The following is a 15543-nucleotide window of genomic DNA, read 5'->3' as shown; positions in this document are numbered from 1 at the left end:
TTGTATATGTTGTGTTGCCCTATTATGTATTTTCTTTTATTCCCTTTTCTTCTCATGTACTTAATTATCTGTTGAGCTGCTCGCAGAAAAATACTTTTCACTGTACCTCGGTACACGTGACAATAAACCAATCCAATCCAACTTGAATGCATGGGAGTAAAAGTCTCAAAAAAGACTTTCAGTTATATAGCACCTTTCACAACCACAGGACGGTAAATGGTACTTTACAGCCAGTGAAGTACTTTTGACATGATGTCAGTGTAGTAATGTAGCAGAACCAAGTTGTGCACAGCAAGCGCCGATGATATAATGACAGGATAATTTATTTTTGGTGATGTCGACTGAGGGATAAGTTTTGACCTGGACCCAGTAGAGAACTCCCATGTTCAGAATAATGCCACAGATCTTTTTCATCTCCCTGAGAGGATAAATCGGTCCTCTGTTTAATATACCATCCGAAAGATTATGGGAGCGTGGGATTTTGCACTGCTATTTTTGGAGAACAGGCTCAGAGGTGGGTGTGGGAAGTCCCATGGGCATTTCTAAACGCAGTTTACGCCGATGGGATTTCCTGTTTGATTGCACCTGCCCCATGCCAATGATACAATGGGATCCCCATTTGAATACATTTAACTGTAATTATCAGGCCCATATGCCCCCCCCCCCCCCAAGTTAATTTGTCTATTCATGTCAGTATGGGGGCGGAGGAGAAGGGGGAAATGTGAATCACGCCAGGCCCTCTGGCCATGTCCCTGGCAAGCTGAACCCGCTAGAGGTGCGCAGGTGAGTACCCATGCTTGGGCACTGCCCCCTGGCACTGCATCCTAGGAGGGGATGTTGCGTGGCTGGCGGTTCTGATTGGGGGGGTTCTCTTTTTAAATTTTTGGTATTTGAACGCCCTAAGTTGCTGGCGGGGCAGGCTCAGTCACTGGCACTGGTCCTGATGGGGGGGGGGGTTCTCTTTTTAAAAAATAATTATGTATCTGGGCACCCTCCGTTGCTGGTGGGGTGGGCTCAGTCACAGGAAGCTGGTGGGTTCCTCACCGGTTTTACACCCAATGCCAGCCTGCCAACTTTTGAGAAAATTCCACCCAAAATCTCTTGACTGTCCCTTAGTACCCACTGGAACATCAGCTTAGATTCTATCCTGAAGTCTCTGAAGTGGGCTTGAACCCACGACCTTCTGAGTCAGAGGCAAGAATCCTGCCCAATGGAGCCTTAGCTGACAGCTGAAAGAGTGTAGCCGGTGACTTATCCATCTGTTGTGATGTATCGATAGGCCTGCCTTAAGATTTCTATTTGCACTGGGCTGGAGGGTAACACCTGAGATTTTGTGAAGGGGTGAGAGCTGATGATACTGGAGCTGCACAATGGCACAGAATGGCTTCTATATCAGGAACGTCCCACTGAGCTGCTCCCTCTTTCTCTTTCTATGCCTCAGTACAGAGCTGGTGGTGCCAGAGTTTAAGCGAGATGGCTATCTGCAGGAGCTGCGAGACGTTGAGGTAGAACGTGACCTGCTGGAGCACCACAGCACCGTGAGTAAGAGCAGTGGACAGGGGAGGATACAGGAACATGACCCTCATGAAATGGTTGTGTTTCTTAAAGCCACACACTGATACCTATTTCTATTTTAGTCAGTTAGCAGAGATGTACAACAAGCTTACAAATTCACCATTATCTTAGAGTCCTAGAATCTCATGGCACGTAACAAGACCATTTGGCTCATTTCTCTGTACCTGTTTTCTTAAAGAACTGTGCATTTTTACCATTCCTCTGTTCTTTCCACAGTCCCTTTTAAGATTTTCTCTTTCAAATAGTTATCCCCTTGCCCTTTTGAAAGTTGTTATGGATTCTGCATCCGCCACTGTTTCTGGTGGGACTTTCATATCCTAACAACACTGTGTGAAAACCTTTCCTATTGCTGCTGATCATAATTGTGCCTTCAGGTGACGGACCACCTCCTCCTTCCGGTACCAAGTCCTAAGAGGGTATTGGCGACCATGAACTTCCATTGGATTGGCCCATGATTATGCTTGGCAAAGTACTGCAGTGGTTTGCTGTTGGCATCTGCAGTATGGCTGACCAGGAAACTTTCCCTCTCTTACCACCTGCCATCGGGTGTATTGTAAGGATTTAAAGGCTGATGATCAACCTGGGACTTGAACCTGGAGCTTCTGGCGCAGAAGTATAGGGATGCTATCACTGCGCCACAAAACCTCCTTCTGGCTTTGACACCCTTTCTAAAGATCGGCTTTCCAACCTGGATCCTAACTGTGACATAACCAATAATTTCTGCAGGATTAGTATTACCTCTTTGCTTTTATGTTTTATAGCCCTAACTATAAAACCTTGGATATGTTTTTATTTGACCTCACACACTTTATTGTGGTATTTTCCCACTATCTGATTTATTTATACATCTCCCGACCAATTGAAGACAAATAGATGATCTGCTCACAGGCCTCATTCCATTGCCCTGCCCTTTTCCACCTTGCTGCCAGGACCCTTCCCTAGTTGTGCTCCCTCTACCAAAGATTGTGCAATTTTTCTCTTTTTGTGTCTCTACTCCATCTCCCCTCCCACAGATCGCAGCACTCAATAAGGAGCGTGATGACTTAAGGGCACATCTGCGGCAGCTGCAGCGCAGCCTGACCGTCCTGGAGCATCAGGATTTGGACCAGGGGCTCAGGAGCATGAAGGATGAGTTATTCACAGAGCAGCAGAGCACCAGAATCAGGATTGAACAGCTGCAGCAGGTGAGGGAACTTTCTAGAGGAACAGGAAGAACTGGGGAGAAAAGTACACTAATGAGAGGCACATATGGCGCGGGGTGGGGGGTCACCAGCAGAACAAAGGAATGAATAAACTCAACAACAGGGCTAAAGAATCAACACACCAGACAATCTACTGTGCACCTTCATTCTTCAAACTTTGTAAAGGAAAATCAAATCTGAGCATGAAGAACCCAATGCAGCAACAGGGATCCTGGTGGTGACTCTTTGGATTTCAGCTGATTCAGCACCCAATCCCTCAGCCAATTCTTGGATTGGTGCATGAAGAACCTGGGGCGTCATTCTCCAACCCCCCAGAGGGTCGGAGAATGGCCGTTGGCCGCCGTGAATCCCGCCCCCGCCGGTTGCCGAAGTCTCCGAAGGGAGAAAAGTCGGCGGGGCGTTAATGGCGCCGCTGCCGCGGAGAATGTCACGGGTCTGCGCAAGGCAGCCGATTTTCGGCCTGCCGATATTCTCCCTTCCGGATGGGCCAAAGTCCCATCGACGTGATGACCGTTCACGTCGATGTGAAGCAAACCTCCTTTTCATCGGCGTGACCCGGTGCTCCAGGCTCACGCCGACCAGCGTGGAGGTGAGTGACGGCCTGGGGGGTTGGCTCTGGGCAGGCAATGGCGTGGCCGCAGTCTGATTGCGTGAGGAGAGGTGTGTCTCGGGTTGTGTGTGTGCGGCGGGGGGGTGGGTGGTTAGAGTAGGCTGGGCTCTGGGGGAGTGCCGGGAGGGGGTCCGTGCCGGGGTGGAGGTTGGGGGGGGGTCCGTGCCGGGGTGGAGGTTGGGGTTTGGGGGGGGTCCGTGCTGGGGTGGAGGTTGGGGGGGGGTCCGTGCTGGGGTGGAGGTTGGGGGTTGGGGGGGGGGGTCCGTGCTGGGGTGGAGGTTGGGGGGGGAGGTTGGGGGGGGGTCCGTGCTGGGGTGGAGGTTGGGGGGGTCCGTGCTAGGGTGGAGGTTGGTGGGGGGTCCGTGCTGGGGTTGAGGTTGGGGGGGGTCCGTGCTGGGGTGGAGGTTGGGGGGGTCCGTGGAGGTTGGGGGTTGGGGGGGTCCGTGCTGGGATGGAGGTTGGGGGGGGGGGTTCCGTGCCGAGGAGGGGGATGGGAGGGCAAGTGAGTTGGTCCACCTGGCCAGGTGCCAGCCTCCAACAGTTGGACCCATGCGGTCCATGCCACCTGGCTGGAGGGAGGAGGGGATATGGTCAATGATGACATGTCGTTGTTCCCCTCCCCCCCACCCGGCCGTCATGTTTTCAGATCATCCAGCGATGTTGGCCGCCGTGGTGGCAGCCGCTCATGTCTAGGTTGCCCTGGATGAGGAGGAGGAGGAGGAGGAGCGTGCCAGAGAGGCGGCGCAGGCTGCCGCAGAGGGGCAGGTGGCAGCCGCCCAGGCTGGAGGGACACCTGACCGACAAGACGAGGAGGGGGAGGAGGACTTCGCGGCCCCACGGCAACGGAGGCACCCGAGGGCGCCCCGTGTGTACCGGCCCCGGCAGTCATACCAGGACCTCACGGACCGGGAATGCAGGAGGAGACTCCGGATGAGCCGGGAAACCGTGGCACACATCTGCCACCTTCTGGCACACCTGTCACCGCGTGGCACTGGCGGGGGACACCCTCTCCCCGTGTCCGTCAAGGTTACGGTGGCCCTGAACTTTTATGCAACGGGGTCATTCCAAGCACCGAGTGGGGACCTGTCCGGCATATCGCAGACATCGGTGCACCGGTGCATCCGGGCAGTGACAGATGCCCTATATGCCATGGCGCACCGCTACATCCGCTTCCCCGTGGACCGGGCCAGCCAAGATGCCCGGGCCGTGGGCTTCTCTGCCGTTGCCGGGTTCCCCATGGTCCAGGGCGCGATCGATGGGATGCACGTTGCCGTGCGGCCACCTGCAGAGAACAGGGCCGTGTTCACTAATAGGAAGGGGACCTATTCGATGAACGTACAGGTGGTCTGCGACCACCTGATGATGATCCTGCACGTCTGCGCCCGTCACCCAGGCAGTGTACACGACTCATTCGTGTTGTCGCTGTCATCCATCCCCGGCATGTACGAGGGACGCCATCCCCGGCTGAGGGGCTGGTTGCTGGGCGACAGGGGCTACCTATTGCGATCGTGGCTGATGACGCCTATACGGAGGCGACGCAATGAGGCGGAGAACCGCTACAATGATGCCCATGTAGCGACAAGGGGAGTGATCGAGAGGTGCTTTGGTGTGCTGAAGATGCGTTTCAGGTGCCTGGACCTCTCTGGGGGCGCCCTCCAGTATCGGTCAGATAGGGTCGGCCGCATCATTGTGGTGTGCTGCGTCCTGCACAACATAGCCCAGCAGAGGGGCGATGTGCTGCAGGCAGAGGAGGGCGGAGTGGAGGAGCAGCAGGAAGAGGCCCAGTCCTCCCCAGATGAGGGGCATGGGGGCAATGGTCAGGGCAGACGGAGTAGACACAGGCGGGTGGCTGTCCACCGTTACCGGCTGGCCCAGCGGGCACGGGACAGACTGATAGACGCCCGCTTCACTGACTAGATGGGCGTGGGAATCGGGTAGTATGGCCACAGACCGCACACCATGGCAACAGCCGACCACCCACACCCCCCACCCACCCAGCACCCTCACCCCCCTCCCCAACCCCACCCACCCCACCCGCATGCACACCACCCACCCCCCCCCATTGCCGATCCACCTGCGGCACAACGGGCCGGGCTCACACAGTTGCGGGTGGACGCGTGTCTATCGCAGGCCATGGAGGATGATGACAACCCGCCCTGCGATGAGCTCCTGGCTCTACATCGTTGGACTATGTCTGACCCATGGCCACAGTACCACCATCCACCCGGACCATCCCTGCATGCGGCTGTGACACTGCAGCGCACGGTCCCGTCCTCTGCCCGGGGGATGTTGATGGCGGCCCAGGGGGAAGGGGGCAGACTCACCTGGGGCTGAGGTAAGACCACCCCTCACACACACACTTGCGCTCAACATACATGACACCCCCGCACACTTTGGACAGAGCACAAAGGCAGCTTCGGTAGGTGTAACATTGACTTTAATAACCAAAGGAGTTCATGCACGTGCCCTAGCCCCTAAAACTCATCTGTGCCCTGCACCCGTGCCAACTTCCTCAGTGTCTAATTGTTTGGCCTTACGGGCCCTTTGACTACGTCTACGTGGTTCCCCAGACGGTACAGCAGAACCGGAGGTGGACTCCTGTGATTCCTGCCCTCTGACACTGGATCCCTTTGGCGGCCGTTTCCTGGGGCGTCCTGGCCTAGATGGGCCAGGCTGCGGCCCGGGCGACTGGGATGGTGAGCTGCCAGCCCGTCCTGCCCGTTGCCCACCCGATGCACCTGGGACGGAAGGGGGGGAGTCCGAGGTGTCGCGGTGTACCGGGACCTCCCCTACAGAGGGAGCCGGGACGGACCACACCACCTCCTCCTCCCTCGGGGTGCCCGATGGCCCCCAGGCCTCTACATGGGTGGAGGATGCGAACGGACTGGCCATCCGACGCCCCCCCGACATCTGGCGCTGCCAGTCCTGGAGGCCCGTGCTGGTATAGACAGGGGTCTGCAGGTTTGCATCCATGGAGCCCAGGGGGTTGGCAAACCCTGTCTGTGACAGTGCGACGCCGGCTCGCACATGGCCACTGGCGTCGATGCCCTCAGCGATGGCCTGCAGAGACTGGGCCATGGCCTGCTGAGACTGGGCCACGGCCTGCAGAGACTGGGTTATGGCGTTGAGCGCCTCTGCCATCTGGCGCTGGCACTGGCTCATAGCCTCCTGTGAGAGGGCAGCCATGTCCTGGGCCACAGACGCCGCCTGCACGGAAGGCCCCAGGCCTCGCAAACCGTTCCCCATGTCTGACACCGTCGCACCCATTGCCTCCACCGCGGACGCCACCCGTGCGGTGTCAGCCTGGGTGGCACGCATGACCGGCACCACTCCCAGCTCCTGGACGCGGGTGGACTCCTCCACCTGCGACCGCAGCCGCCGCAAGCTGCCCGTCACCCTCTTCGCTCGTCTCCGGGTCGGTGGTTGCATCGGATCTATGTGTGGGTGTGGTAACTGCAGGAACCCGGGATCCATCTGGGCGGCAGATGTTCGCTTGGGCTGGGCTGCCCTCCGACCGCCCGGTCCTGCTGCTCCTACCTCCACCTGCTGTACCGGGACGGCTGTGTTGTGCGCACCAGTGAGTGTACCAGACGCCTCATCACTAAAGTGCCCAACCGTGGTGAGTGTTTCTGCGATGGTGGAGGGTGTTGGTGACAGCAGTGGCGTTGTGTCGTGCTCTTCGTCCCACTCTGAGTCCATGGCACTTTGGGGTGGGGGTTCGTCTCCACCCATCCACTCTGAGTCACTGTCCGGTATTTCGTCTTCCTGGGTAGTGCTGTCCCAGGTAGGGGTGTCCTGGGTGGTGGTGTCCTGGGTAGTGGCGTCCTGGGTAGTGGCGTCCTGGGTAGTGGCGTCCTGGGTAGTGGCGTCCTGGGTAGTGGCGTCCTGGGTAGTGGCGTCCTGGGTAGTGGTGTCCTGGCTCGGATGTGACGGGGGCCTGTGGCTGCCCCCCTCGTCGCTGGGTGGTCGCTCCCACACGTGACGGGGGTGTCGTCTCCCTGTTGCTCCAGGTCTCTCCGTCTCCCGTGGTGTGCGAGGGGCATCCTGCGGGCGTCGCATGCTGGAGGGTGCGGGTCTCTCCGTCTCCTGTGGTCTCCGAGGGGCATCCTGCGGGCGTCGCATGCTGGAGGGTGCGGGTCTCTCCGTCTCCTGTGGTCTCCGAGGGGCATCCTGCGGGCGTCGCATGCTGGAGGGTGCGGGTCTCTCCGTCTCCTGTGGTCTCCGAGGGGCATCCTGCGGGCGGTCTGCATCTGCGGGGATGGGTGCCTGGATGTTTGGTCCTGCGATACACAATGAAGCATGCATGGTTAGACATCAGGCAGTGATCAGGTGATACGGGGGAGGGGGATATAGGGGAGGGGGGATATGGGGACGGGCTGTCGGTGGCTCACTTGCTAGTACGCCCCCGACCTCTGCATCAGCAACCTCCCGGTCCTCAGGTCCGCCAGCCAGTTCCAGGGCCCTTTCCTCGTGTACGGTCAGTGGCCTCTCATCAGCGGGCCCTCCTCCAGTCCTCACATGCTCCCTATTGTTGTGTGCGCGCTTCTCCTGTGGGGGGGGGGGGGCAGGGGTAAAAGGCAACAGTGTTAGGCAGGTATATGAATGCACGCCATCGGTTGCGCGTGCATTGCAGAGTTTAAGGTTAGGGCTGGATTCACTTGGGGATATGGGGGATATGGGGGAGGGGGGATATGGGGGAGGAGGGGATATGGAGGATATGGGGGAGGGGGGATATGGGGGAGGGGGGATATGGGGGAGGGGGGATATGGGGGAGGGGGGATATGGGGGATATGGGGGAGGGGGGATATGGGGGAGGGGGGGATATGGGGGAGGGGGGATAGGGGGGGATATGGGGGAGGGGGGGATATGGGGGAGGGGGATATGGGGGAGGGGGGATATGGGGGAGGGGGATATGGGGGATATGGGGGAGGGGGGATATGGGGGAGGGGGATATGGGGGATATGGGGGAGGGGGGTATATGGGGAGGGGGGATATGGGCAGGGGGGGATATGGGGGATATGGGGGAGGGGGGATATGGGCAGGGGGGGATATGGGGGAGGCTCACCCTGCCTGCTCTGACGAGGTTGTTCACCTTCTTGTGGCACTGGGTGCCTGTCCGTGGTGTCAGGGCCACAGCGGTGACGGCCTCTGCCACTTCCCTCCACAGACGCCGGCTGTGGTGTGGGGCAACTCTGCGGCCGTGCCCGGGATACAGGGCGTCCCTCCTCTGCTCCACCGCGTCCAGGAGCGCCTCCACATCGCGTGACTCGAACCTCGGGGCTGAGCGACGGCCAGCCATCCAGTCGGGTGTTGCGGTCGGGTGTTCCGGTCGGGTGGGGGGGAGCTGCGCGGCCTTATGAGCCGTCACGCCGTGCAGCGCGTATGACGCTGCACGGCGTGAACCACTGCGCAAGCGCGGATCCCGTTACATCGCTGCTAGCCCATTTCGGGCCGGAGACTATCGACCCATTTTTCCGACGTGACGCAAGTCGGATTTGCGCCGTTTTTTGCGCCGATCGGCGGACTTTCCGCCGATAATGGAGAATTTTGCCCCTTATTCTGCACCTGATTTGGATCTGCTTGATTTAATAGGGGAGACCGAGGAAGCCTGAGGTCAGAGACTCAGTGCTGACTGTGGTAGTCCTAACATGCATCACATTTAATCTGTTGATGACTTGCTCTGGCCTTGCTCGCCTCTTCACCTTTCATTTTTTTCATCTACAGCATTTGGAAGAGGCTGAGGTGAGATTAGAGCAGAAAACAGCCAAGATCACTCAGTTACTGGAAAAAAACAACAATCTGGAGTCACAGGTCCGGGAAATGGAGAGGACTCTGAGAGTTGAGGTGAGCACAAACATTGTCAAAAATTATCTGCAAATTTAAATTAATGGCCGACATCTCACTTAGCGTGAGAAAACCTTGACCTGAAAGCAAACTTTAAGAAGAGCAAGGTACTGAACAACCATCTGAAACAAAGGGCAGGATGTACCAATCTACCCGCCGCGTGTTTTCGGTGGCGGAGGGTGTGTGTAGTCGTGTGTGTGTGTGTGTGTGTGTGTGTGTTTGGTGTTTGTGTGGTTGTGTATGTGTGTGGTTGGGTGTGGTCGTGGTCAGTTGTAGGACTAGGATGAGCAGGTTCTTCCCTGGGGTTGAGGATAAGTGTGAGCATTGTTCCCATGGGCCGGCTAACCATGCACATATGCTCTGGTCCTGTCCCACGTTGATAGACTTCTGGGCTTCTTTCTTCATCACCATGTTGGAGAAACTCAGTGTAGATTTGGATCCCTGTCCGCTGATGGCCATAGAGTCTGGGGTGAAGTCGGATGTCCTCGCCTTTGCCTCATTGATTGCCCAGAATAGGTGGAGGCCTCCCACTCCGCCTAGAGCCTTGCCTAGCTGGGTGACGTAATGTCACTCCAGCATTTGGAGAAGGTCAAATTCACCATCAAAGGCGACCATTTATTTCCTTTTTTAAGGAGTTAGTCACCATTCGCTGTTAGGGGGAGTTTAGGTTAGAAACATAGAAAATAGGTGTAGGAGTAGGCCATTCGGCCCTTCAAGCCTGCACCACCAATATGATCATGGCTGCTCATTCCATATCCCACTCCCTATTTTGCTCCATGCCCTTGATCCCTTTAGCCGCAATAGCCACATCCAGCTCCCTCTTGAATATATCCAATGAACTGGCCCAACAGCTTTCTGTGGCAGAGATTAGTTTTGGGGTTTAAATTAATTAGGTGTTGTGTGTGTTTTTGCTTTTTGACTGTTTTGGGTTATTATGGAAAATTTCTTAATGAACATTTTTGTTCAAAAGCTTGCATTAAGGGGCAGCACGGTGGTGCAGTGGGTTAGCCCTGTTGCCTCACGGCGCCAAGGTCCTGCGTTCGATCCCGGCTCTGGGTCACTGTCCATGTGGAGTTTGCACATTCTCCTCGTGTTCGCATGGGTTTCGCCCCCACAACCCAAAGATGTGCAGGCTAGGTGGATTGGCCATGCTAAATTGCCCCTTAATTGGAAAAAATGAATTGGGTACTCTAAATTTAACGAAAAAAAATTAAAAAAATATCAGACAAGAAAAAAGCTTGCATTAAGGAGAATTTGAGACCGGCATCCAGAAGAGCTTTTTCCCCACAAAGAATGATTAACATTCAGAATGAGATTCCAGGTTGGGTAATGGGGTTGAAACCATTTTCAGAGATATTTTGATGACCTCTGATGGATTAAATGGCCTCCAAGACCTGAATTCTCCTTGTGATGGGGAGCGCAGCCTCTTGTTCTATTAATCATTAGCAAAGAGATTTGGGCCTTTCTATATCGGGTGCCTCTCGACAAGACATTGCTTGGGCTTGCAGGCCATGGCAAAGGATCCTGGCTATTACTGTCCTGAATCCAGTCTTTCCAGCCCGACTGAGAACACTCTCACCTTGTCTTCAATTCTGACAGGGAGCTGACTCAAACCCCAACAATTCGATTCGTGTTCATGAGCTCTTGTCGCAGCTGACAGAACGTGACCTGAAGGTCAGCGCCCTGGAGAAAATCCTGTCGGAGAAGGAGCTAGAGCAGCTGAGGCTGAGGGAGAGCATGGTGGTGTTGAGGGCAGAGAAAGAGGCTCAGCTCTCTATGGAAACACTGAGGAAGGAGCATGAACGACAGCTCACTTCAAACACTGCGGAAAGAAAGTGGGAGCAGGTAATGGCACTGCATTAATGATTCTGGCGGAAACTGTCTGCTCAGTGTGCATGTAAATATGTCACCATGATGGTGCAGATGGTGTAGCATGTGATCCCCTGCTTGTGTGTGGTTTAATGCTACCTGAGCCTACCACAATCATTACACAGACATCAATTGATTGATCTCTCAACACCAAAATGTTTGGTATGAAATTGTTGACGTCCCTACATGATTGGTTTTGATGAACTTACAATTTACCCATTAATCCAACTTGTTCGGGCATTTTACCTTTCAAATATCCAAGTTATCTAAGGGAGCTCATTGTTAATCTGAGAGCACAGAAGGAGGCCATTCAGCCCGGCTTTTCTTTGTTGGCTCTTTGAAAGTTATGCAATTAGTCACATTCCCCCACTCTTCCTCTTTAGCTGTGCAAATCCTTCCACTGCAAGTATCCGTCTAATTGTCTTTTTGAAGTTATTATTGAATCTGCTTCCACTACCTTTTCAAACAATTCATTACAGATCACTGTAACTTGTTAAATGAAGCAATTCTCCCTCTGGTTCTTTTGACAATTATCTGAAATCTCTGTGTTCTGGTTACTCATTCTAGCCAGTGGAAAGTAGTTTCTCTCTATTTATTCCAATCGGAATCCTGACAACATTTTATTACAATCCTGGACCAGACCCCAACAGTGACTAGGATACTGGACAGAAACCACAATATTGTATTTTAATTTTGTTAGACTGTGAGGAAAGGATACTTCGCTCCAGGAGTGATTACACACAAAATGTATATTATGGTATATTAAAACAAACTTTATTGCTAACACAGTATTAAAATATCTTTGACACCACAGAAGAAAAATAGCTTACAATTAGCCCTTAAACAATGTTAATCAATACAGTGACACAATAACCCTTACCTACTGTCTTTATTCCCCCTCAAACAACAAAACCATCTCGGCTCTCAATCCACTTTCAAATGCAATTAGCAGATTCGGGCATTCTTGCTTTACAGAGATATTCTTTGAGACCTGGGGCGAGATTGTCCGACACCCCACCGGGTCGGAGAATCGCCGGGGGCTGGCGTGAATCCTGCCCCCGCCGGTTGCCGAATTCTCCGGCACCGGATATTCGGCGAGGGCGGGAATCGCGCCGCGCCGGTTCGCGGGCCCCCCCCCCGGCGATTCTCCGGCCCGAATGGGCCGAAGTCCCGCTGCTAGAATGCCTGTCCCGCCGGCGTGGATTAAACCACCTCTCTTACCGGCGGGACAAGGCGGCGCGGGCGGGCTCCGGGGTCCTGGGGGGGGGCGGGGCGATCTGGCCCCGGGGGGTGCCCCCACGATGGCCTGGCCCGCGATCGGGGCCCACCGATCCGCGGGCGGGCCTGTGCCGTGGGGGCACTCTTTTCCTTCCGCCTTCACCACGGTCTCCACCATGGCGGAGGCGGAAGAGACTCCCTCCACTGCGCATGCGCGGGGATGCCGTGAGCGGCCGCTGACGCTCCCGCGCATGCGCCGCCCGGAGCTGTCATTTCCGCGCCAGCCGGCGGGGCACCAAAGGCCTTTTCCGCCAGCTGGCGGGGCGGAAATTCGTCCGGCGCCGACCTAGCCCCTTAAGGTTGGGGCTCGGCCCCCAAAGATGCGGAGGATTCCGCATCTTTGGGGCGGCGCGATGCCCGTCTGATTTGCGCCGTTTTGGGCGCCAGTCGGCGGACATCGCGCCGTTTCCGGAGAATTTCGCCCCTGGTTTGCTAAAGTCCAGACATTAGTTACTTGTTGGATATTTCTGAACTTTCCCCATGTAAATTTGGAAGCAACAGTAGGGTTTGCTGCCTGTGTCTTAGAAATTTGATTGATTGATTTATTGTCACATGTACTGAAGTTCAGTGAAAAGTATTTTTCTGCAGCCAAGGGAACGTACACAGTATGTTAATAATTAAGCCAGTGAGGGGTGGGAATATTATACGTATTTTTTGTTGATCTTTACTCTGTCTTACTCTGGCCAAGGATGAAGAAGCCCTGACCCTACAAGAACAGGTCTGGGCTCAGGAGGAGTCGATGCAGAGTGAGGAGCTGAAGCAGGAAGCAAAAGAGTTGGTGAGGCACATTTTTATTGGACAAACAGTTCCGCACAGAGACGATTAATATTGCATGACAAAGTCGTCACAAGTTATATGAAGTGAATGATGGTTGACCTGAGTTTTCAGAAGAGTAACTCTTCATCTTCACCACCTGGGTGGAATGTAGAGAGGTTGCACATCCATAATCAAATCCAACTGTATCAGGTGTACCATCCTCCCTACGTAATCTTTAATGTCCAGGTGTAGATTTGTCCCAATGGTTGTTTAGAATTTGGTGGTTTATTTAGTTTGACATTCCAGTCCCAAAGGTGCAGCTCCTGAGTGCTGCTATTCCATAAAGATGTGTGTTGCTTCATACCCATGTGACCATTAAGGAGACAGGTTACTGCCACCTTTTTAAGGGCAATTAGGGATGGGCAAAAAATTGCTGGCTTGGCCAGCAACACCTACATCCCAAGAATAAAAGAAATATTCTTCTCATGGGTACTGAACACTGACTTTTCTGTTAAACAGCTTGGCTATTTTCATATGAGGAGCTTCACTATTGAATCTGATCTTATCCCTACTCGACTGGTAATTTTCCCCTCTGTGACATAGCGCACCAGCTGCCACCTAACTTAACAATTTCTTCAAGTTTCTGTGAAAATGTCAAACCCGAGACTTCACAGCAACGAGTGGGAATGTGCCCTGGGAGGTGTAAATTAGTGTGAAGAATTGGTTTGTTTTATATGGTTTCATATATCTATCCATGTGAGTGTTCATCTTCAGGTTCAGAATGCTCTAGTCCAGGATGACAGGAAGTGGGAAGCTGGTTGGAAGGAACAACTCCAACAACAATGTTTGTCTCTGGAAGAGGAGAATGGGAAAGCCCTTAAACAGGCTAACGAGGGCCTGGAGAAAGAGAGGAGGAACCCACTAGCTTTACAACATAAATTAGTTGAGTTGCAGAAGGTAATTGGCAGAACAACTTGGCAGCCATGCCAATGAGTATCGACTCCATGTCATTTTAAAAACACAGTGTGAAGTATGTGAATATGGGTAAGGTGCAGTGCCATTGTTATACCCCTAAAAATAGATTGTGCTTAAGTTCAAACAAAATACATAACAATGTGACTCTCTTTCTTTGGGAGAAGGCCACACTCACTGAAGGAAGCAGAACGTTTTTTTCTTCAGTTTTCTTTCCTGACCAATTCCTCCTCCTCTGGAGTAGTGCGATTTTTATGATCATGGAACCCTCAAATTTTTGATACAGTGCGGTTAGGGACCAAAAACGTTTTGATTAAACAAGATTTGCAATTCAAGACACTCGCTTAAGAGAATAAAGCCACAGGATTCCATGGATGTTGTACAACTAAAAATACATTTTATTATACAAGATCACAAAGGTAAAACAATTTACAATATCTATCCAGGGTCAAAATGAGGTACGTGTGAATTGACAGGTTGAACACACCAGGCTACACAACAAGTAGCAAATTCAACTGAGACAGATCCCACGGATTTCTCCGCCCAGACATCAGTACACAGTGCGAGTCTACCAAAGTCATTGGAACTCTGGCATTCTCACAGGGGATTCTAGTCTTCTTCGAAGATCTTACCTTGGGCCTTTCTCCAAAGGTCAACTCGGACTGCTTCAATATCCACACCTCCCAAGATTTCAATCCTATCTCTCGAGACTCCATTCTCCTGAATTTCTGGGTCTGCATTCTTAACCTCTACTAGCACAATTTCAGCTTTTTAATAGCTGATTAGCTTCACTGAGCAGGTACTATCCCTGAATTATCATCTCTTCAGCTGCACCCAAATGGCTCCCAGGGTGGCTTCTGAGCCCGAGCTGCACAGAGCTATCGGACAGTTCCTGAGACTTCTCCTGAGTACCAACTACACAGAGCTCGCTAACCAGCACCATTTCAGTGTGGTCTTTTCCCCTGCTGCAGAACACGCACTCTCACAGCAAACACGCAGATAAATTAAAAAGCTAGCACTTTATTAAGTTCCAACCAATTCCCTAACGACGTAGCCTCCCTAGGCTCTCTGAGTGTTTTAAAAATAAATTCTAGCTCTAGTTTCCAAAACAAAACAACTCTCTGGGCTACATTTTCTTTGTGTGGTAGTATGTATTGGGGGTCATGTGGGACTGGAAGCCCTAATGTCATTGGCTGACAGATCCCGGGTCCTGGTTGGCCGTTGACCTTATACTCCGCCCTGAAGGCGAAGTATAAGAAGCCGGTGCCTTCCCCCGCAGGCCAGTTTACTATCAGGCTGCTGGGGAACAGACATGCTTAATAAAGCCTCATCGACTTCACTCTATTCGTCTCATGGAGTCTTTGTGCGCTACACTTTGCAAGCAGTGTAGTTACCTCAACTCAAATCCTACAGCTAGGTAAGCCCACCTGATATTTT

General features: G+C 53.5%; 1 protein-coding gene across 1 annotated transcript in view; it reads left to right on the top strand.

Annotated features, from left to right (window-relative positions):
- The window catches only part of LOC140409629 (uncharacterized), a 135042-nt gene that overhangs the window by 68523 nt on the left and 50976 nt on the right, over positions 1-15543 (top strand). The window contains exons 10-14 of the mRNA XM_072497967.1: positions 1442-1538; positions 2589-2759; positions 9112-9231; positions 10831-11076; positions 13067-13156. Coding sequence (XP_072354068.1) covers positions 1442-1538; positions 2589-2759; positions 9112-9231; positions 10831-11076; positions 13067-13156 — 724 coding nt within the window. The remainder of the gene's footprint in view (positions 1-1441; positions 1539-2588; positions 2760-9111; positions 9232-10830; positions 11077-13066; positions 13157-15543) is intronic.

This window comes from Scyliorhinus torazame, chromosome 1 (genome assembly GCF_047496885.1).
Source record: "Scyliorhinus torazame isolate Kashiwa2021f chromosome 1, sScyTor2.1, whole genome shotgun sequence".
Classification (NCBI taxonomy): Eukaryota; Metazoa; Chordata; class Chondrichthyes; order Carcharhiniformes; family Scyliorhinidae; genus Scyliorhinus; species Scyliorhinus torazame.
This window is presented reverse-complemented; position numbering and strand designations above follow the sequence as displayed.